General features: G+C 34.9%; 1 protein-coding gene across 5 annotated transcripts in view; it reads left to right on the plus strand.

The window, feature by feature from the left end:
• The window catches only part of BRCC3 (BRCA1/BRCA2-containing complex subunit 3), a 53,346-nt gene that overhangs the window by 19,903 nt on the left and 10,184 nt on the right, over positions 1–23,259 (plus strand). For 2 of the 5 annotated variants that reach the window (XM_024240314.3, XM_009235435.3), the window contains exon 8: positions 7,991–8,065. In XM_024240314.3, the coding sequence (XP_024096082.1) occupies positions 7,991–8,065 (75 nt within the window). 5 annotated transcript variants of the gene reach the window in all.

The following is a 23,259-nucleotide window of genomic DNA, read 5'->3' on the forward strand; positions in this document are numbered from 1 at the left end:
AATTAGCAAATCTTTTTTTTTTTTTTTTTTTGAGACAGAGTCTCACTCTGTCACCCAGGCTGGAGTGCAGTGGTACGATCTCGGCTCAGTGTAACCTCCACCTCCCGGGTTCATGCATTTCTCCTGCCTCAGCCTCCTGAATAGCTGGGACTACAGGCATGTACCACCACGTGCGGCTAATTTTTGTATTTTTAATAGAGACGGGGTTTCACCATGTTGGCCAGGATGGTCTCGAACTCCTGACCTCAGGTGATCTGCCTGCCTCGGCCTCCTAAAATACTGGGATTACAGGTGTCAGCCACTGCACCCGGCCACTAGCAAATCTTAATTGAGTACCTACTATATGCCATGTTCATTCATTGTCTAATTGGGAGATAGAAGCAAATACTGTATTGCCTTTTTTCTTGTAATATTTATCAATTTATTATTATAGCATTGTTTGAAATGTCAAAGAATTGGGAAAAAACAGATGCTCATCAGTACAGAACTGATTAAATAAATTATAATACATTCATATAATGGAATAAAATGCAGCCGTTAAAAAAGCGAGGAAGCTTAGTAGTAATACACAAATATCTCCAAGATATTTTGTTAAATGGAAAATGCAGAGTAGAAGAACAGTATGCTACGATTTGTGTAAAGATGTGGAAGAGAAATAAATACCTAGTCAAGAAATATTAATTTTTAAAATTTTCACCATACTAATACATGCATATGCATAACAATATTGAATGGTACAGAAGGGCTTACAATAATAGTTTCACTCCTCAAATGGAACCACTTCTTTCTCCTTATTTTCCTTTTAGTTCTTCTGTTACTTTGATATCTCTAAATAATATACTTATGATGTTCTTTCTTGATTTACCAATTTTGGATATTTTCTATTCTTATTTATTATTGTGTTACATTGCTCTCACAAATGAGGATTTAGCTCACTTATACTACCCCATCTCCATTCTCCTCAATGTAGTTATGTTACTATTTTTTGTTCTTCTGTTGGTTACTTTTCTAATCTTAAAGTTTGCTTATTTATTCTATTAACAATTGACAGTAGACAATATTTTTTGGCTCCCTGCTGTTACTTGTAGTTTTACCGTAAGCATTTATATTTTCACAGTTGTAAGCATCTATGTTCTGTGTTGTAACCATCATTGCATTTTCTGTGCTTTGTCTATGGTTGATTCTGAGTAGCAAATAAAGTGTTTATATTGTTATTATTATGTAAAGATTATTCTCTGTACAACCAAGCAGTGTAGTGTACTATGATTCCACTTCCTTTCTTACATAGCTTTTTGTTTTATACATGGGGTTTTGAGTGGCTTTTTCCCCTTATTTTTCTGCCTTTATCATCTCCCAGAGCTCTACATCCTCAGAAGTAATATTAAAATATTTGGAATCCTTGCTTTTCCTAGGATTGCTCCCTTGAAACCCACTATCCTCTTACCCTGATCTGGTATCTTCTCTAGGCCTACTGCACAGCTGACATCCTGGGACTTTCCTTCATTATTCTCCTGGGTTGGATCCATTGTGATCTGGATTTTATGTTATCTTTCTTGGTTCACTGTGTCATTTTGCTGGAAAAGACTCTCTAGTAACTTCCTAAGAACGGTGTGTATTTGAGCTAAACTTTCTGAGTTCTGCTTGTCTGAAATGTTTTTATTCTTAATAACCTTACTAGATAAAGAATTCGAAGTGGAAATTTTCCCCCTCATAACTTTGAAGGCATTGTTTCATTGTTTTTAAACATCCAGTGTTACTGATGATAAGCCTTTGTAGGGTGTTTTTTCCCCCCTCTCTCTGACAGCTTTTAGGTATCTCTCTTTATTCTTGATGTGAAATTTTCTATGATTTTCTAACTATGATATAGTTAGAATGTGGATATTTTATTCAAACTGCTGTACACTTCAATCAGAAAGTGCTTGTCTTTGAGCTCTGGGCAATTCTCTGTTGTTTTTTGTTTGTTTGTTTGTTTTGTATCCCCAGATAAAACAATCCACAACCTACCTAGTTCCTGGAGAGAGGAAATCTTATTTGTAACTCAGTCCAATTCCATAATTTAAACAGTTTCTTCTAGTTTATATTGGTCTTTGGGGAATGACTTCTCATTCCTTCAATTACTTCCATTACTCCCCATGTTCACTCTAAGATGGCATCAGAAGTATTGGGAAGATGACTTAAATAAATCTACACTGTAAGGAAAGGAGGCTTTCTAGTCTCATGCTGGTTATGGTAGTCAGTGTAGGAGTCCTTGTTCTCATGGTCAGTGTTCTCCTTAATTTATCCAATATAATCCTTTCTCATGGACTTAAGTCCTAGCATCACCAGCTTCCTCTCTCACAGCTCTCTCCTTCCTTTTCCCCCTAAGTTAATAGGACAGAAATATCATATCCTTTTCTCTATTCTTTGATAATTCCTCCCTGTTTTTTTTCCCTTTCTCTTTCTAGAACTCCTATCAGTCACAAGTTAAAGGTCCTAAATTGACCTAATGACTCTTTCTTTTTACTCATATTTTCTGTGTCTTTTATTTTGTTCTAGTTTCAGGTTTTTAAAATTTTATCTTCCAACTCTTTTATTTTGGCAATTTTATATTTTTAATTTTCAAGAGTTTTTTCTACATTTGCTGGTTACTCCCATTTCACAGCATCCTTTTTTATTTTATTGATATGATATTGAAATGTTAGATTGCCTTCTGTTTTTTACAGTTACCTGTTTCCTCTGATAATTTTTTTTTGTTTAATTTTTAAAATCTTTCTTGTCTATCCCTCTTTAAGAATAAAGCAACAAAAAGTGAAGTGGTAGCTCATTATTTGTGGCCTTGGCTTGTCAACATGAGGCTTCACTTTACGATGAATAGGCTGGGAGCCAGCTCTTTTGTTCAGGTATCACTCTGTTCTAGACCTGAGATATCTTGCTCTAGGACACCAGTCTTAGCAATTGCTGTCATACTTCCTCCCAGACAGTTTATCATCATTATTGTTATCATTATTAACTATTAATTAGAAGAATTCTTGATGCTGCTGTTACTGCAAATGATAATGATGATGATGATTATTATTTTGATAAAAGAATGGAAGCTTGGTTATTAAACATTTGGTGTATACGCAGGCCAAATCATGGAGGAACACAAGAGTAGCTGGAGTCTCGTTTCTGGTAGGAGGAACAAAAGGGGTCCAAGAAATTACATAAAGGGAGGAACATGATAAAGCAACTTCATAAAGTTGCTTATAAATTTCTGGGCTAATACTTGAGCAATGTATGCATGGATCTGATCCTAATTAGCATAATTTAGAACAGAATTAACCAATAGACCACCGCATAGATCTTATACTGCCCACTAGGTGGTGCACATGCAGGTATGATCCGAAGAACACTACAAAGGCTCTGAAAAATTAGAACCGCTGCCTACAGAAGGCTGTGGAAAATTGAACCTGAACCTAACTAGATGGATTGTGTGCCAAAACAAAAGTAACAACATTCTCCATAGAATATAAACAAGACCCAGTGTGTCAACAGAATATTCCAAATACTGGGAATCCAATTCAGAATTACTTGGTATGTGAAGAACTGAGAAAATTTCAACTTGCATAGAAAAGGACATTAACAGATGCCAACACTGAGCTGACACCCATGTAGGAATGGTGTGATAAAGACTTTAAAGCAAATACAGATTGAGTATCCTTTATATGAAATACTTTCAGATTTTAGATTTTTTAAGATTTTAGAATATTTGCATTATACTTACTGGTTGAGCATCCCTAATCTGAAAATATGAATTCCACAGTGCTCCAATGGTCATTTTCTTTGAGTGTAATGTTGATTCTTATAGTATAAGAATATAAAGAATGAGAATATTTTTGTATAGCTGTACAGTGTGTTTTAAGCTAAGTGTTATCAGATTCAAAATGTTAAAAAGTTTATAAAGTAAAAGAGTTACAGTAAGCTAAGGTTAATTATTGAAGAAAGAAAAAATTTTTTCTTTATTTTTATTTAGTTATTTTTTGAGATGGAGTTTTGCTCTTGTCACCCAGACTGGAGTGCGACGGCAGGATCTAGGCTCACTGCAACCTCTGCCTCCCGGGTTCAAGTGATTCTCCTGCCTTAGCCTCCTGAGTAGCTGGGATTACAGGTGTGCACCACCACGCCTGGCTAATTTTTGTATTTTTAGTAGAGATGAAATTTCACCATGTTGGCCAGGTTGGTCTTGAACTCCTGACCTAAGGTGATTCACCCACCTCCACCTCCCAAAGCGCTGGGATTATAGGCATGAGCCACCATGCCCAGCCAAGAAAGAAACAATTTTAAATATAGTGTAGCCTAAGTGTTCAGTGTTATAAAGTTTCCAGTAGTGTACAGTAATATCTTAGGCCTTAACATTCCCTCACCACTCACTCAGTTACTCACCCAGAGCAGCTTCCGGTCCTGCAAACTCCATTCATGGTAAGTGCCCTATACAGGTGTACTTTATTTTGGTCTTTTATTCTGTATTTCTACTGTATCTTTTCTGTGTTTAGATACACAAATAGTTGTCATTGTGTTACAGCTGCCTATGGTATTCCATATGGTAACATGCTGTACAGGTTTATAGCATAGGAGCAATAGGCTATACCATATAGCCTGAACATGTAGTAGGCTGTACCATCTCGTTTGGTGTAAGTACACTGTATGATGTTTTAATGACAATGAAGTTGCCTAACAATGCATTTCTCAGGACGCATCTCCATCAGTATGTAATGCATGACTGTATATCCATTCAATCAAATATTATTCATAAAAAAGAAACAAAGTATAGAAACATGCTACGATCTGAAAGAATTTGAAAACATAAGTGAAAAAAGCCACACAAAAAGTCACATATTGTATGATTTCACTTATAGGAAGTATCCAGAATAGCTAAATCCGTAGAGACAGAAAGTAGATTGGTGTTATCCTGGGCTGGTGGGAAGGAAGAATGTCGAGTAACTGTTTAATAGGTACAGGATTTTATTTTGGAGTGATGAAAATGTTTTTGAACCAGATAGAGGTGGTGGTTGTACAATATTGTGAAGGTACTAAATGCCGCTGAATTGTTCACTTTAAAATGGTTAATTTTATGTTATGTGAATTTCACTTAAATTTTAAAAAATGTGTAAAAGGATTTGAATGGACGTTTTTCCAAGGAAGATATACAAGTGGTCAATAAACACATGAAAAATTGCCCCAAATCATTAGTCTTTAGGGAAATGCAAATAAAAACCACAATGAGACATTACTTCCCACACACTACTACCCAATGTCATCTACAGATCCAATGCAATCCCTATCAAAATTCCAATAACATTTTTCACAGAAATAGAAATAAAATCATAAAATTCATATGAAACTACAAAAGTTCCTGAATGGCCAAAGCAATCTTGAGAAAGAAGAACAAAGCTGGAGAAATCACACTATGTGATTTCACAGTATATTATAAAGCTATAATAATCAATGCAATATGGTACTGGCATAAAAATAGACACATAGACTAATAGGACAATAGAGAGCCCAGAAATAAACCCATGCTTATGCAGTCAACTAACCGTCAACAAAGATGTCAGGAATATTCAATGGGAAAAGGATAGTCTCTTCAATAAATGATGTTGGGGAAATAAGATACCCACATGCGAAAGAATGAAAGTGGATCCTTATCACACGTATATATAAAAATCAACTTAAAATGAATTAAAGACTTAAACGTAAGACCTGAAAGTGTAAAACTACTAGTGGAAAGCAGAGGAAACACTCGACATTGGTCTTGGCAAAGATTTTATGAATACGACTCCAAAAGCACAGGCAACAAAGGAAAAAATAAACGGGTGGGACTACATCAAACTAAAACGTCTGCACAGCAAAAGAAACTGAACAAAATGAGAAGGCAACCTACAGAAGGGGAGAAAAATATTTGCAACCCATATATCTGATAAAGGGGCTGATATCCAAAATATATAAAGAACTCATATAGCTCAATAGCAAAAAACCCAAATAATATAATTTATAAATGGGCAAAGATCCTGAATAGACATTTTTCCAAAGAAGACATATAAATGGCCAATAAGTACATGTAAAGGTACTCAACATCACTAATCCGAGAAATGCAAATCAAAACCATAATGAGTTAGGATGGCTATTATCAAAAAGTCAAAGATAGAAAACAGTATAGAGATTCCTCAAAAAACAAAAAATAGAACTGTCATATGATTCAGCAATCCTATTTCCAGGAGTATATCCAATAAAATTGAAATCAGTATCTCAAAAAGGTGTTTTAAAAAACCAGAAAATAACAAGTGTTGGCAAAGACATGGAGAAATTGGAACCCTTGTACACTGTTGGTAGAAATGTAAAATGGTACAGCCACTGTGGAAAATGGTATGGTAGTTTCTCAAATCAAGAATATTATTACCATATGATTCAGCAGTTCCACTTTTTGGTATATACCCAAATGAATTGAAAGCAGGGTCTCTCCATCCTGGTTAACACGGTGAAACCCCATCTCTACCAAAACTACAAAAAATTAGCTGGGCGTGGTGGCAGACGCCTGTGGTCCCAGCTACTGGAGAGGCTGAGGCAGGAGAAAGGCATGAACCCGGGAGGCGGAGCTTGCAGTGAGCCGAGATGGTGCCAGAGTGAGACTCCGTCTCAAAAACAAAAAAAAAGGAAGCAGTCTCTAAGACATAGTTGTGCACCCATGTTCATAGCAGCATTATTTACAACTCAGTTTCTTAGCCTTTTAAAAAAATTCTGCATTTCTCTTTATTAATTTATTCTATTTTCTTTGCATTTTTTTGTTGTATTGTTCTAAATTCTTGAGGTGAAAACCAGGTTTATTTTCCATCTTCCTGGTTTTCTAATAAATACATTTGAGGTCATAAATTTTCCTCTTCACTCTGGGCCCACAGGTTTTGATGTATGTATAGTAAGGCAGTTCCGATGTTTTTTGTTTGTTTACTTGTAAATAACTTGTACTTTCCATTTTTATTTTCTCTTCAACCCAAGGGTTATTTAGAAGTGCATTTAAAAATTTAAAATTTTGAAATTTCTAGTTGTTTAGATTTGAGGGAGGGACTAGTATGTTAATTTTTAACACTACATTATGGTAACTGATTGTGGCCTGTGTGGTATCAGCCTTACGGATTTTTAAAATATTTCCTCTGTTACCTAGAACAGGGGTCCACAAACTATAGCTTGTAGGCCAGGTTGGCCTGGAGCCTATATTTGTAAATCAAGTTTTATTGGAATATAGCCACATCCATTTATTTACATATTGTCTATGACCCCTTTCCAGCTATGATTGTAGAGCTGAGTGTTGTAATAGAGACCCTGTGGCCCACACAGCTTAAAATATGTCTTTACTTCAAGAGTTTGCTGATCCCTGACTTAAAACATAGTCAATTTTCACAGCTTTTTCATTTGGGTTGAAAGTATGTATATTTTCTCTTGGGTACAAGTTCCTTATATCCCTGTCAGAATAAGCTTAAGTTGTGTTATACCAGTCCTTATATCCTTCATTGTGGTTTTGATTATTGATATCTGAGAGAGATGTGTATGTATAAACTTCCCATCCCAACTAAATTATTTGTCCACTTTCATATTTTAGTCAGAGTTAGCTTTATATCCTTTGAAGCTGTTTTTTGTTTGTTTGTTTGTTTTAGTGCAGAATATTTACAGGTCATAACTATTAAACTTCTCTGTGTTTTTCCTTCATACAATATGAAATAGTCCTCTTTGTCCTATTTATTTTTTATTTAAGCCTTGAATTCTTTCTCTCTAAATAATATTATTGTTCCCGTCAGGATTAGGTTCAGCAGCATATATTAGAAAAAAAAATTTAAATAAGAAATAAAATTAGAAATATTATTTTTTCTCTGGTAAAAGAAGTCTGGAGATGGATATCAGGTCTCAGGGCTCTGCAGTGTCATCAGGGACCCAGGCTCCTCTATTTTGCTTCACCATCTTGGTGTGTGGTTTCCATCCTAAGGTGCCTTCATGGTCCACGAGACTTCTGGAGCTCCAGCCAGCACATCTCCATTGAGGGCCAGAAGGAAGAGGAAAGGTAGGAGGGCAAAAAGGGGCCTGTCCCCCAGCTCAACTGATTTCCAGTAAGCGACCTTCCCAGAAGTCCCAGAAAACAATTCTACTTCCATCTCACTGGCAGAACTCAGTCTGGGAAATCTAGTCTTTTACTTCAAGTAGCTGTCTTTGCTAAAAATGGACATTCTGTTATCAAGGAGGAAAGTGAGAATGCACATTTGGAATAGGCAGCCAGCAATCTCTGCCACTGCCCGTTATGTATTATAGTTCTTGTTAGCATTTGTTTGCCTGTTATACCTTTTTCCACTCTTTTATTTTTGACCTTCCTCAGTTATTTTGTTTTAGGTATGCCTCTTATAAAATATAGCAAGATCTTGAGTTTTTTGGTTTTAAGCAATCAGAACATTCGTCTCTTAATAGGTCAATGTCATACATTCATTTTATTACCATTGCTGACATATGTGGCAGTATTTCTGCCATTATCTGTTTTGCCTTCTGTTTGCTATGCTTTTAATTTTTTCCCCTTCCTGTCACTTGCACTGATTGAGTTTTCTGGTGTCTGATTTTTCTGTTTTAGGAATTGTCCTTACTAAATCAATTTTTAAAGTTATTACTCGATGTTTTTTAATATTCTGTTTTGAAATAACATTAGATTTACAGTAAAGTTGTAAGAATAGTATTAAGGATTCCTGTATACCCCTCACCCAGATTCCCCAAATGTTGGTATTTTGTCACATTTCTATTGTCATTTTTTTTCTTTATTGTATGGATATTTTTCCTGTACCATTTGAGAGTAAGTTGCACACATGATGCCTCTTCAGTAGGCATTTCTTAAAGAACGAGGATATTCTCTTACATAACCAGAATATCATTGTCCGTATCAGGAAATTAAAGTCCATACAGCATTATTATCTAATCCATAGATAGTATTCAAATGTCATCACCAATTTTTCTAATTACATCCATATAACAGAAGAAAAAACCTTTATTCTGGTCCTGGATGCAGTCGAAGTTCACACATTGCATGTAATTGTCTTGGCTGTTTAGTTTCCTTTGACTTGAAACAGTTCCTATGTCTTTTGTGACCTAAACATTTTTGAAGACTATTAAAGGGCAGTTATTTTGGAAAATGTCCTTCATTTTGGATTTGTTCATGTTTTATCATGATTAGATGTAGATTATGCACTTTTGGCAATAACGCCACTGAAGTTACGTTGGTTCTTTTGGTGATTTGTATCAGGAGGCACATGTCAATTTGTTCCATTACTGGTGATTTTAACTTTGACCATGTGCTTAAGGTAGTGCCTGATAGGTTTTTCCACTGTAAAGTTAATTATTCCCTTTGATATTAATAAAACAGTTGGCCCTCCACATTCATGGATTCTGTTTCCATTGATTCAACCAACCCTGGATCAAAAATATTTGGAAAAAAACTGCATACAGGGTGAACATGTACAGACTTTTTTCTAGTCATTATTCCCTACACAATACAGTATAATAATTTTTTTTTTTTTGAGACGGGGTCTTGCCTTGTCACCCAGGCTGGAATGCAGTGGTGTGATCACGGCTCACGGCAGCCTTGACCTCCAAGGCTCAAGGGATCCTCCCTCGTCACCCTCCCAAGTAGCTGGGACTACAGGCATGTGCCACCAGGCTTGGCTATTTTTTTTCATATTTTTTATAGAGGTGGGGTTTCGCCATGTTGCCCAGGCTGGTCTCAAACTCCCAGGCTCAAGCGATCTGCCCATCTCAGCCTCCCAAAGTACTGGGACTACAGGCATGCACCAGTGCACCCAGCCTGTATGAGGTATTATAAATAATCTAGAGATGATAAGTCATCTAGAGAGAATTTAAAGTGTACAGGAGGATGAGGTTATATGCAAATACTGCACCCTTTTATATCAGGGACTTGAACATCTATGGATTTCAGTGTCTGTGGGAAGTCCTGGAACCAATCCCCAACAGATACGAAGGGATGACTGTATCTTGTGGGGAGTTTTAGCATTCATCAATTAGTATTTCCTAAATTACTTATTACTAAGATGTTTGTCACATGGCAATGTTCTAATTCCATCATTCCTTCAACATTTACTAGTTGGTATTCTTCTCTAAGAAAGAGTTTTCTCTTCTGCCAATTTGATTATTTGTTCATTTATTTATTTATATTAATGTGAACACCTGGATCCTTATTTTATTCAATGAGTTTTAATCCATTACTATCATTAGTTATTTTGAGGCACCCAATGTTTCAGAATTGGCTAGTGGAAGCTTTTCCTGTGTTATTTTGACCTACTCCCATCTTTCTTTGATTTTCTAGCACAAGTAGATGTTCCAGGTTTGTCTCATTCTTTCCTCTACCCAGCCTGGATTCATTATTTCGCCAAGGAGCCTTGGTTCTTTGTAATTCTTTTCTTCCATCATGCCCTATCACTTCTCTAACCACAGAAAACCCTGATCTACTATTAGTACAGATTGGTCTTCATTTTCTAGATTTTTTTGTATATGGAATCATAGAGTATGTACTTTTTTGTCTGTCTCTTCATACATCATAATTATTCTGAGATTCAGCCATGTCGCAGCATGTATCAATAGTTTGTCCCTTTTATTACAGAATAATATTAAATTGTATAAATATTACCACAATATGTTTATCCATTCACCTGTTGATGGATATTTGAGTTATTTATAGTTTTTGTCTATTACAAATAAAGCTGCTTAGAACATTTGTATATAGGTCTTGGTGTCGATATATGCCTTTCCTTTCCTTGGGGAAATACCTAGGATCACACTGGCTGAACATACGGTAGATGTGTGTTTGATTTTTTTAAGACACTGATAGACTGTTTCCCAAAACTGCCTGCTAGGATTTTAATTGGGATTTTGTTGAATCTATAGATTCATTTTGGGGAGAACTAAAATCTTAATAATATTGAGTCTTCCAAAGTATGGACATGGTATATCTCTCCATTTATTTAGGTCTTTAACTATCTCAGTAATGGTTTGTGGTTTTCAATATACAAGTCTTCCATATCTTTTGTCATATTTATCCCTATACATTTCATGTATTTATATTATTGTAAATGTGATTGTATTAATTTCATTTTCCTATTCATTGCTACTATATAAAAATACAATTCATTTTTGTATATTGAGTTTATATCCTACAACCTTGCTAAATTCAATTACTTTTAATAGCTTTTTTGAAGGGTCCATTGGATTATCTACAGGTGATTATGTCATCTGTGATTAAAGGTAGTTTCACTTCTTTCTTTCCAATGTGGATGCCTTCTGTTTATTATTATTATTTTTTGCCTTATTGCATTGTTAGAACCTCTAATAAGCTGTTGAATACAGCTGGTAAGAACGGTCATAGTAACTTTGTTCCTAATCTTTGGAGAAATCATTTACTCTTTCACCATTAAGTATGATGTTACCTGAAGATTTTTCATAGATTCCTTTAATCAGTTTGAGGAAGTTTCTTCAATTCCTGGATTGATAAGAAAATGTTTTCAACAAAAACAGATGTTATATTTTGTCAAATGGTTATCTCCTTTATAGACTAATTAGCTGTAGTCTTTTGTTATTTCGGTGATTGCTTTAGGGTTTTTCACAGGGTCTGTCAACATTGGCACTATTGACATTTTGGGTCACATAGTTTTTGTGTGTGTGTGTGTGTGTGGTGGGGGGGGTGGTGACATTTTGTGCATTGTCGAGTGTTTAACAGCATCCCTGACCTCCACCTACTAAATGCCAATAGCACTTCTTCAGTTGTCATAATCAGAAACATCTCCAGACACAGCCAAATGTTTTCTGCAGGGAAAAATTACCCCTGGTTGAAAACCACTAGTTTATAGTATACATCTTTTACGTATCACAGTCTGTCTTCGAGTGATATTTTACTAGTTCATACGTAGTATAAGAATCTTGCAACATCATACTTTCATTTCTCCCCTCCTGGCCTTTGTGCCATTGTGGTCATACATTTTACTTGTATGTATAAGTTTTACTTTAAACAGTTTATTATCTTTTCAAGAAATTTAAATAAGAAAAGTCTTTGTATTTAACCATATGCTTAACCATTTCTAGTGCTCTTAGTTTCTTTGTTTACATCTGATATCATTTTCTCTCTTCTTGAAGGACATCCTTTAATGTGTCTTGTAGTGTAGCTCTGCCGGTGCTATATTCTTTTGACTTTGATATACCTGAAAAAAGTCTTTGCCTTCATTTTTTGAAAGATATTTTCAATGGGTATTACGAACTCTAGGTTGCCTTTTTTACATTCAGAACTATAAAGATATTTCTCCACTGTTCAACAAGAAAGTGGCTGACATTTTTACCTTTGTCTACTCTACTTAATGTGTCCTTTTTTAAGGCTTCTTTTAAGATTTTGTTTTTATCACTGGCTTTAAACCATTTGAGTATAAGTGTATCATGGTGTAATTGTTTCCATGTGCCCTGTGCTTGGGTTTCATTGAGCTGCTTGGATCTGTGGATTTATGTATTTTTTTTCATCAAATTTAGAAAAACTTCAGACATTATTTCCACTAGTTTTTTATGTCCCACTTTCTCCTCTCCTTTAGGTATTTCAACTAACCATATATTTGGCCACTTAACGTTACCTCACAGTTCACTGATGCTCTGTTCATTGTTTTTCAGTCTTTTTTTTTTTCTATCCGTTATTTGTTCTGTATAGTTTCTATTGCTGTCTTCTAGTTTACTCATCTTTCTTTCTGCAATGTTAAATTTACCATTAATCCTGTCCACTGTACGTTTTAATTTTTATTTATTATTTTTTTTTTAGAGACAGGGTCACGCTCTGTCACCTAGGCTGGAGTGCATTGGCATGATCTCAGCTCACTGCAGCCATCAACTTCTGGGCTCAAGTGGTCCTCCTGCCTCAGCCTCCCGAGTAGCTGGGACTACAGGCATGTGCCAATACTCTACTGTACTTTTTATCTCAGGCATTGTAATATTCATGTCTAAAAGTCTCATTTGGATCTTTTAAATTTTTTCTTTTCTATACTTAACATGTTTAATCTTCTAGCTTCTTGAACATACAAAATAGTTATAATATTCATTTTAATGTTTTTGTCCTCCAATTTTGTCACTAAATCAGCATCATTCTGGGCCAATTCCAATTCATTTCCTCTCCTTATAGGTTGGACTCTTCTGCTGCTTTTCATGCCTGATAATTTTTGATTGGATGCAGACATTGTGAATTTTACCTTATTGGGTACTAGATATATTTGTATTCCTAAAAATATTCTTGAGTTTTGTTTCAAGATACTGTTAAAGTTATTAGGAAACAGTCCTATCCCTTTGGATCTTGCTTTTAAGCTTTGTTAGGCAGAAACAAAGCAGTGTTTAATATAAGGTTCATTTTTTCCCCACTACTGAGGCAAGACCCTTTTTAATACTCTGATGCTTCCAATATTATGAGATTTTCCATTCGGACTGTTGAAAATAGATGCTATTCCTGCCCCTGTGCATACTTTGGAGTTTGCTCCCTTTAATCCCTTTAGGTTATTGTTTCTCTGACTGGGTAGTTTGCTCACACACATGTCCAGACCAGTCATCAACTGAACACTTGAAGAGGACCCTCCAAGTGTTCTCTTCCTATGCAGCTCTTTCCTCTACGGTACTTTACCTTGCAAACACAAGCTATCTTGGCCTTCCCAGAGTCTCAGCTCCATTTTCTCAACTCGGCATCTGCCAAGCACTACCTGGGGGTTCTCCTTGTGCTTCAGCTTGGAAACTTTCTCCAGTTTACCTCTGAGTTCAACCTGATAACTCCAATTCTATTTCCATACTTTAAGGTTCATCCTAGCATTCTCCTTTTCCATATTTGCAACTTTTTCCTTCAAAAGAGAGATGCCTTGCTTCTGCTAGCCACAATATGTTTACTTGTTACTCAGCCCTAGAATATACAGAAAGTAGTTTCAGAATTGCTAATCTATATCACCGTGAAAGACAAACCTACTAACTAGAGATCAAAATTTGTTCACAGTTCTTCTTATTAAGCTTTATTGAGGTATAATTAACATGCAGAACTGCACATATTTAATGTACACATTTTGATGAGTTTGGACATATGCCTAAGAGTGTATACTCAAAATAGTTAGTTGGGTTCAGTCTATTTTCCCCCTGACCACTTCAGTGTGGTTATATGATTTATTTGAAAGACAGGTTTTTCTTGTTTGCTTGTTTTCCATTTTAGGATTTTTTTTTAACCCATACTTTTTTCCCTCTTAGAGTATATGAAACATCAGCATGGTTCAAAAAGTCAAAAGTCAGAACTATATAGAGTTAATTTTGTATAGACTAAGATATGAATCTAATTTTATCTCTTTCTAAATGGTAATCTACCTGTTACAAAACCATTGTTTAAAAAGTTTGTGTTAGGTGGGCACAGTGGCTCATGTCTGTAATCCCAGCACTTTGGGAGGCCGAGGTGTGTGGATCACTTGAGGTCAGGAGTTCGAGAACAGCCTGCCCAACATGGTGAAACTCCATCTCTACTAAAACTACAAAAATTATCCAAGTGTGGTGGCGCATGCCTGTAATCCCAGCTACTCGGGAGGCTGAGGCAGGAGAATTGCTTGAACCCGGGAGGCGGAGGTTGCAGTGAGCCGAGATTGTGCCACTGCCCTCCAGCCTGGGTGACAGAGTGAGGGAAAATAATAAAAAAAAAAAAAAGCTTATCTTCATGTCAGCAATTTTACATGCCACCTTTTACCATATATGAAAGCTCCGTATTCACTTGGATCTATTTCTTTCTGTTCTCTGTCCATTTAGTTACCATCACATTAATTATAGTGGCTTTATTGTATATTTTATTATCCGTAGGGCTAGTCTACATTGTAGCTTTTCTTTTCTCAGTGTTTCAGTGTTTCCCTGACTATTCTTTTTTTTTTTTTTTCTTTTTTTTTGAGACGGAGTCTTGCCCAGTCGTCCAGGCTGGAGTGCAGTGGTGCGATCTTGGCTCACAGCAGCCTCTGCCTCCCGGGATCAAGCTGTTCTCCTGTCTCAGACTCCTGAGTAGCTGGGATTACAGGCACGTGCCATCACACCTGGCTAATTTTTGTATTTTTAGTGGAGACAGGGTTTCACCATGTTGCCCAAGCTGGTCTCGAACTCCCAACCTCCCAAAGTGCTGGGATTACAGGTGTGAGCCCAGGCTTGAGCCACCGCGCCCATCCAAGACCCTGACTATTCTTACATGTTTGGTTTTTCATGTGAACCTTACTATCAGCTTGTCTAGCTCCAGATAAAAACTTTTTGATATTTCTATTGAGATTGTGTTAAATTTATAAATTAATCTGTGATGTTGCATCATCCTATCCAAGAGCACTGGCTGTCTTTCCATTTGCTGTAGTCTACTTTTGTGTCTTTCGGGAGTGTTGTTTTTCTCATATAGGTTTTGTATATGTTGTACTGAAATTTATTCTTAAGCATTTAACTTCTTTTTTGCTTTGTTAATGTTTTTTTTTCTATTACAGCCTCTGTTTTTTGCTTGTATATTTGAAGGCTACTATTTCTGTATGTAAATTTTTATCTTCCTGAATTCTTTTGTTCTTTAATTATACTTTTATTTCTCTAGAGCTTTCCAGATAAGTATCACACTCCATCTGCAAATAGTTTTACTTATTTCCCAATTCCTAAACCTCTAATTGATTCCTTAAATATAACTGCATTGCCTAATATCTTCTTTAGAACATTAAATAGTAGTGGAAATAGTAGATAATCTTGTTTTGTTTCTGATCCTTATGGAAATTCCTGTAGCATTTCTTCACTAAGAAAGATTCTGTATTCAGGAAAAATCATAAGTGCTATCAGAAATATTCTTTTTTTGTACTGTCTTTATCAGGTTTAGGTATATATATTACACTTGCTTCAGAAGAATTGTTTGGAGTTTTCTTTCACTGTCTAGGCTGTGACAGAAATGTATGTAGCAGTGAGACAATCAGTTCTTTGACAATTCCTCTATGAAACCAACTAGGCCTTTTTGTGTTTCTCCTCTGGGAATTTATCTGTTTATGCTTTCTTTCTGGTAATGGGGTCAATTTTGGTAAAGTACAGTTTCCTAAGAAATTATTCATTTTGTATGGTTTGCAAATTTATTTACACAGAGATCTCTCTGCCAGATAGTCTGTCGTATTTTAAATCTCTTGTATTTCAATAGTTATCTCCCCCTTGTCATTTCATATTTTGTATATTTGTGCTATTTCTTTTTTCTCTTGGTTATGTTAGCCAGTGGTGTGTCAATTTTGTTATTTTTCCCTGAAACACTGATTTTTATTTAGTTATTTTTTTTCTATTCCCAACCTTACTACTTTTTCTTTCATGTTCATTATTTCCTTCCTTATGTTTCATTTTGGTCATTTTGTTGTGCTTATCTTAGCATTTGGAGTTTGGAATTTAATGAGTATATTTTTTGTCTTTCATTATTATTGATATAAATGCTTAAGGCTATGAATTTTCCACTGATCTTTGCTTTAAATATATCCCATAGATGCTAAGTAGTATTTTTATTTTTGTTATTTTTTTAAAAGTTCTTTAATTTTAGCACTCACCCATTTTGCTTCCTGTCAATTTGGTATCGTGGTGTAGCTATTCTAAAATGATCCTGCTCCCTAATGCCCTCAGAATAAAGCCCCAATCCTGCAGCCCTTCGTGGTTTGCTTATTTCTCCAGCCATGTTCTCTCTCTGTCATATGCTCACTCTGCCTACAGTTTCCTTTTTCCTTATACCAAAGGATTCCTAGTTCTCAACCCCCGATACCATCCCAGTTAAGCATTCCTCCTGGAAACTTAATAAAATCATATACTTCCTTTTTGTAATACTTATAACATTATATTTTAATATTTTGTTTTTCCACTAACATTGTAAGATCCTTGAAAGAAGGTATGCTTTTTTATTACTGTTCCCATGGTGTTCAGTAAATATTTGTTTAGTGTCCCTTCAGCTGTAGATTTCAAAACTACTATTTTAATGCATACATTCTGACCTGTGAGCTCTAGCATACTCTAGAGCTTGTCATAAACTTCGTTTGGTTGGTTGGTGTTAGCTTTTCAATTGAAGTGTAACACAGAAAAGTACACAAATTACAAGTGTCCAGCTCAATCAATTTTCACAAAATGAAAACACCTATGCAACCACAACCCAGATCAGCTCCATGAATTTTTACAAAGTGAACGCCTGTGAAACTGTACTACATATCAAGAAATAGAACCTTACCAGCCCTCCAGAAGCCTCCTTTGTGACTCCTCTCAATTGTTATGCCCTCGTTTTTTTCCCAAAGGTAACCATTATCCTAATCTCTAACAACAAAGATTAATTTTGTCTGTTTTTGAATTTTATATAAATGGGAAAATACGGTAAGTAGAGCTTTGTGTATGGCTTCTTTCACTCTGTTATGGTAGTTCTTTTTTATTGCTGTGTAATATTTCATTGTTGGAATTTACCACAATTTACTTATATGTTCTATTGTTAGGCATTTGGGTTGTTTCCAATTTGGGGCTCTTATGAATAAAGCTGCTATGAAAATAATCCTTACATAAGCCTCCTGTTGCCCATGTGAATGCGTATCTTTTCAGTATTTACATAGAAGTGGAATTGCTGGGTTATTACTTTAGTAGAATAGTTTCCAAGCTATCATACAAATTCACATCCTTGCCAACAGTGTATGAAGGTTTTCACAGCTTAACAGCTTCACTGACAATTAGTATTTTCTGACTTTTTCTTTTTTTGCAGTTCTGGTGAGTGTGCAGTAGTATCTTACTGTGGTTTTAATTTGGATTTCCCCAGCGACTAATTAGGTTGAACACCTTTTCAAATGTTTATTGGCTTTTTGGATATCCCCTCATGTATAAGTCACATTCATTTTTCTTTAACTTTCTTAGTACTTCAAAAGAATTCCAGTATGTTCTGGATACAAGCTGTCAGCTATACCTATTCCAAGTATCTACTCTCTCACCCTGACCTGGTTTTCACTCTCTTAATGGTATCCTTTGATGAGCCTAAGTTGTTTATTTAGTATAATAGTCCAAATTATCTTTTTATCTTTTTGATCTAGTGCTTTTTAGTGTCCTACACTATTTAAGACATCTTTCCCTATCTGAAAGAGATGCTTCATTATTTCACCATTCATGCTTAAATCTACAATCTACTTAGTGTTAACTTTAGGATGTGATGTGGGATGTGAGTTGATGTTCCCTTTTTCCCACGTGTGTATCCAATTGACCTGGCACCATTTATTGCTGCCCTGCCACTTTGCCTTAAATCAGTTGTCCCTATATATATGATTATGTTTCTGGACTCTAGGCGAATTCTGTTTTGTCTATGTGTCTATCCTTGTGTCAGTAACACACTTAGTTGCTGTAGCTTTATAATAAGTCTTGATGATATGTGGTAACATTAGTTCTCCCCTTTGTTGTTATTCTTCAAGACTGTCTTGGCTATTCTTCGCCCTTTGTAACCCCATATAAATTTTAAAATCGGTTTGTTGATTTCCACAAGAAAACTTGCTGAAACATGTCAGCTGAGATTTGATTGGGATAGAATTGAATCCATTCATCAATTTGATGTATTCCTCCATTTATTTAGATTTTAATTTCTCTATCTTTTGTATTTTTCTGTGAAACATCTGAAAAGATTGTACACATCTTTCATTTAAATTATTCTTGGGAATTTGGTGTTTTATGTTATTGTAATTGGTATCTTTTCATAATTTTCCAACTGATACTGGTTATTTAGATAGCAAATTGATATGTATATTGGCTTTATATCCAGCAGCCTTATGGATATAAATGTACTTATTAATCCTAATGATTTATCTGCAGATTTTATTTCCTTGGGATTTTCTATGTAAACAGTCATGTCTTCCATAAACAAGGGCAATTTAATTTCACCTTTTCCAATCTTTACACCTTTTAATTTCTCTTTAATGCCTTATTATACTGTCTCAGTCTTCCAGTAAAATTTATGAATAAGATGTAAAAGAGAATGCTTTAAAATTTTCCAGTTATCTCTGGTGTTTAATTTAGCTTTTCTGTAGTTAGCCTCTATCATATTAAGGAAGTTCCCTTGTATTCCTAGTATTCTAAGCCTCTTTTTTATGACTGAATGTTGAATTTTATCAAATGCTCCTTCTGCATTTATTGAGATAATCATATGATTATTTGCCTTAATGTGGTAAGTCGCATGAACTGATTTCTGAATCTTAACCCAGCTTTGCATTCCTTAGTCACTGTATATTATCTCTTTAGTGTATTCACTAGGCTAATCTTTTTAGGAATTATATCTCTTTTTCATAAATAAGATTGATCCATAATTTTCTTTTCTTTAAACACCTTTGCTAGATTTTGATATCATGGTTTTGCTGGCTGCATAGTACAAAGTAGAAAATGTTCCCATATCTCGATTTTCTGAAATGGTTTGTGTAAGTTTGGGTTTTTTCTTTAAATGTTTGGTAGAATGTAACAGATTAGCAATGTCAGTGTGGAGTTTTCTTTGTGTAAAGTTTTAAATTATAGGTTCAGTTTCTTTAAAATATGTAGGACTATTCTGATTTTCTGTATCGTTTTAGTTTTGGCAAGTTGTGCTTTTCTAGGAATTTATCCTAGAACTTTAGTTTACATTGTTCACAATATCTTCTTACTATCCTTTTAAAGTTTGTAGGATCCGAAGTGATTTCTCTTTTTTCATTCCTTACATTAGTAATTTTTGTGTTCTCTGTTTTTACTTTGATCAGTCTTGGTGGGGGTTTATTAATGATATCAGTCTTTTCAAAAGAGCCATAAATGTCCCTTTAAGCACTGCTTTGACTACATCCATAATTTTTATTTTTTAAAACTATCCTTCAGTTCAAAGTATTTCCCTTGTGATATTATTACCCTTGTGATTTACTTTGATGTAGGTGTTACTTAGAAATATTTTATTAAATTTCAAAGCATTGGATGATTTCACACATAAGATGAAATCAACACATGCTGCCCCTATATCTCACTGAACTCAACTATATACTCTGGAAAGAATGCCAAGCCTAGCTATTTGTGAACTCTGGAATGTAAATAACAGGCAGATTGGAGAAGGGCCCCAAAACTCAAAATACCACAGAAGTGGGGATATAAACAAGATCCAAAGTCTCATAACTTAATATCCAAAATAACCAGGACATAAACCAAAGTTATTTAACATATTAAGAACCACAGAAATCTCATCTTGTATGGGAGTAGATAATCAACAGATACAAAAGGCAAGATGACACTTATGTTGGAAATATTTGACAAGACTTTAAAAGCTGCCATTATGAAAATGCTCAAGCTATCAGTCACAAAAATGTTGCAACAAATATTTAAAAAGAAAGTATCATATAAGAAATAGAAGATAGAAAGAAGCAAATGTAAATTTTACAACTGAAAAATATAATAACCAAAAATTTTAAACTCTAGATTAAAAGTGAGAATGCAGTGGAAATGCCAGAGGAAAGAGTCAGTAAACTTGAAGATAGATCAATAGAATTATCCAAGCTGGATAACAGACAGAAAAGACTAGGAAAAAAGGGACAGACTTTCACAGAATTGTAGAAAAACCACAAAAGGTAGCAAAGGATAGATATATAAATCAGTGGAATAGAATTGTGAGTCCATAAGTCAACCTGTACATTTCTGGTCAATTGATCTTCAACAACTGTGCCATGATAATTCAACAGGGAAAGAAGAGGCAATTCAACAAATGGTGCTGGGACAGCTGGATATCCACATGTAAAAAGAATAATGCTAGACCACTATCTTCACCCAATATACAAAAATTAAAATGGATCAAAGATCTAAATAGAAGAGCTAAAACAATACAACTTTAGAAGAAAACATAGGGGTACATCTTCATGACCTTCAATTTGGCACTAGTTTCTTAAATATGACATCAAATGCACAAGGGAGAAAGGAAAAAAAACAGATAAATTGGATTTGATAAAAATTAAAAACTTTTGTGCATCACAGCACATTATCAAGAAGGTGAAAATAACCTACAGAATCAGAAAAAAATAGTGGCAAATTACAAAAAGCAGTCTCCCCTTATCTTTGGGGAATATGTTCCAAGAACCCCAGTGGAGGCCTGAAACCACAGATAGTACTGACCCCTATTACACCATGTTTTCTTATACATACACACCTGTGATAAAGTTTAGTTTATAAATTAGGCACAGTGTGAGATTAACAACAACAATAATAAAATAGAACAATTATAACAATATATTGTTCACAATTTCAAAGATAGAAGATTTGTTCTTACTATAGGCCTTAGCAGCATTAGCATATGATATGTTCTCTTTTTTTTAAATTAAATTGGATACTTTCATCATTTCACTTAAAGGAAGCACTTTAGGGCTTCTCTTTGGCATAGCAGAACTGCCAACATTGCTACTCCTACGTTCTGGGGCCATTATTAAGTAAAATAAGGGTTATTTGAACATAAGAACTGCAATACCATGACAGTCAATCTGATGGTTACCAAGTGACTAATGGGCAGGTAGCATATACAGTATGGATCAGATGGACAAAGGGTTGATTCATATCCTGGGCAGGTTAGAGCAGGATGACGTAAGATTTCATCATGCTACTCAGAAAGGTCTGCAACTTAAAGCTTATGAATTGTTTATTTCTAGAATTTTTCATCTAATATTTTTGGACCGTGGTTGACCACAGGTTAACTGAAACCATGGAAAGTAAAACCAAGGATAAGGGAGGACTACATATATGATAATGGTATAGCATCCAGAATAGGTAAAGAATTCTTACAACTCAAAAATAAAAGGACATACACTTCAATTTAAAAATAAGCATTCAACACAGGACTGGAATTCCTAGCCAAAACAATTAGGCAAGAACAAGAAATAAAAGGCATCCACATTGGAAAGGAAGATGTAAGTTTATCTCTCTGTTCACACATGAAATATATGTGGAAAACTCACAAAACTATTAGAACTAATAAGCAAAAAGAAAGTTGCAGGATACAAAAATCAACAAACCAAAATCTATTTTATTTCTGTATACTAACAATGAATAATCAGAAAAGGAAATTTAGAAAATCTCATTTACAATAATATCAAAAAGAATAAAATAATTAGGCATAAACTTAACCAAGGAGGTGAAAGACATATATTCAAAACTACAAAATGTTGCTGGAAGAAGTTACAGACACAAATAAATGGAAAGACATCTCACGTTCATGGATTGGATAAATTAATACTGTTAAGATATCATACTACTCAAAGTGATCTGTAGATTTAATGCAATCACTGTAAACATCCCAATGGATCGCTTGCTTTTTTTTTTTTTTTTTTTTTTTTTTGGACGGAGTCTCGCTCTGTCACCCAGGCTGGCCATTTTAAAAATAGAAGAATCTATCCTAAAGTTGATATGGAATCTCAGGGGACCTTGAATAGCCAAAACAAGTTCGAAAAAGAACAAATTTGGACAATTCACACTGCCTGGTTTCAAAAGTAACTACAAAGCTACAGTAATCAAAACAGTGTGGTATCAATGAAACAGAATGGTGAGCCCAGATTTAAACCCTTGCATATGGTCAAGCAAACTTCAACAAGGATACCAACACCACTAAATGGGAAAAAGACAGTCTCTTTAATAAATGATATTGGGAAAACTGAATATTCACATGCAAAAGAAAGAAGCTGGACCCTTATCTTACACCGTATATAAAACTTAAATGAATTAAAGACCAAAACATAAGACCCCAAACTACAAAACTAGCAGAAAACATAGGGAAAAAGCTTAATGACATTGGATTTGACAATAATTTCTTGAATATGACACCAAAAGCACAGCTAACAAAAGCAAAATAGACAAATGAGACTACATCAAGCTTTAAGACTTCTGTGCATGAAAGGAAACAATGAACTGAGTGAAAAGGCAACCTATGGAATGGGAGAAAGTATTTGCAAATCATATATTTAATAAGGGGTTAATATCCAGAATATATAAAGAACTCCTACACTCAACAACAAAAAAGTCTGATTTTAAAATGGGCAAAGGACTTAAAGTGATATTTCTCTTGGTCAACAAGCATATGAAAGAGTGTTCAATATCACTAATTGTCAGAGAAATGCAAATCAAAACCACAGTGAGATATCACCTCACACCCATTATGACAGCTACTATCTAACAAAATCAGAAAATAACAGGTGTTGGTGGGAA

Source organism: Pongo abelii, chromosome X, assembly GCF_028885655.2.
Source record: "Pongo abelii isolate AG06213 chromosome X, NHGRI_mPonAbe1-v2.0_pri, whole genome shotgun sequence".
Classification (NCBI taxonomy): Eukaryota; Metazoa; Chordata; class Mammalia; order Primates; family Hominidae; genus Pongo; species Pongo abelii.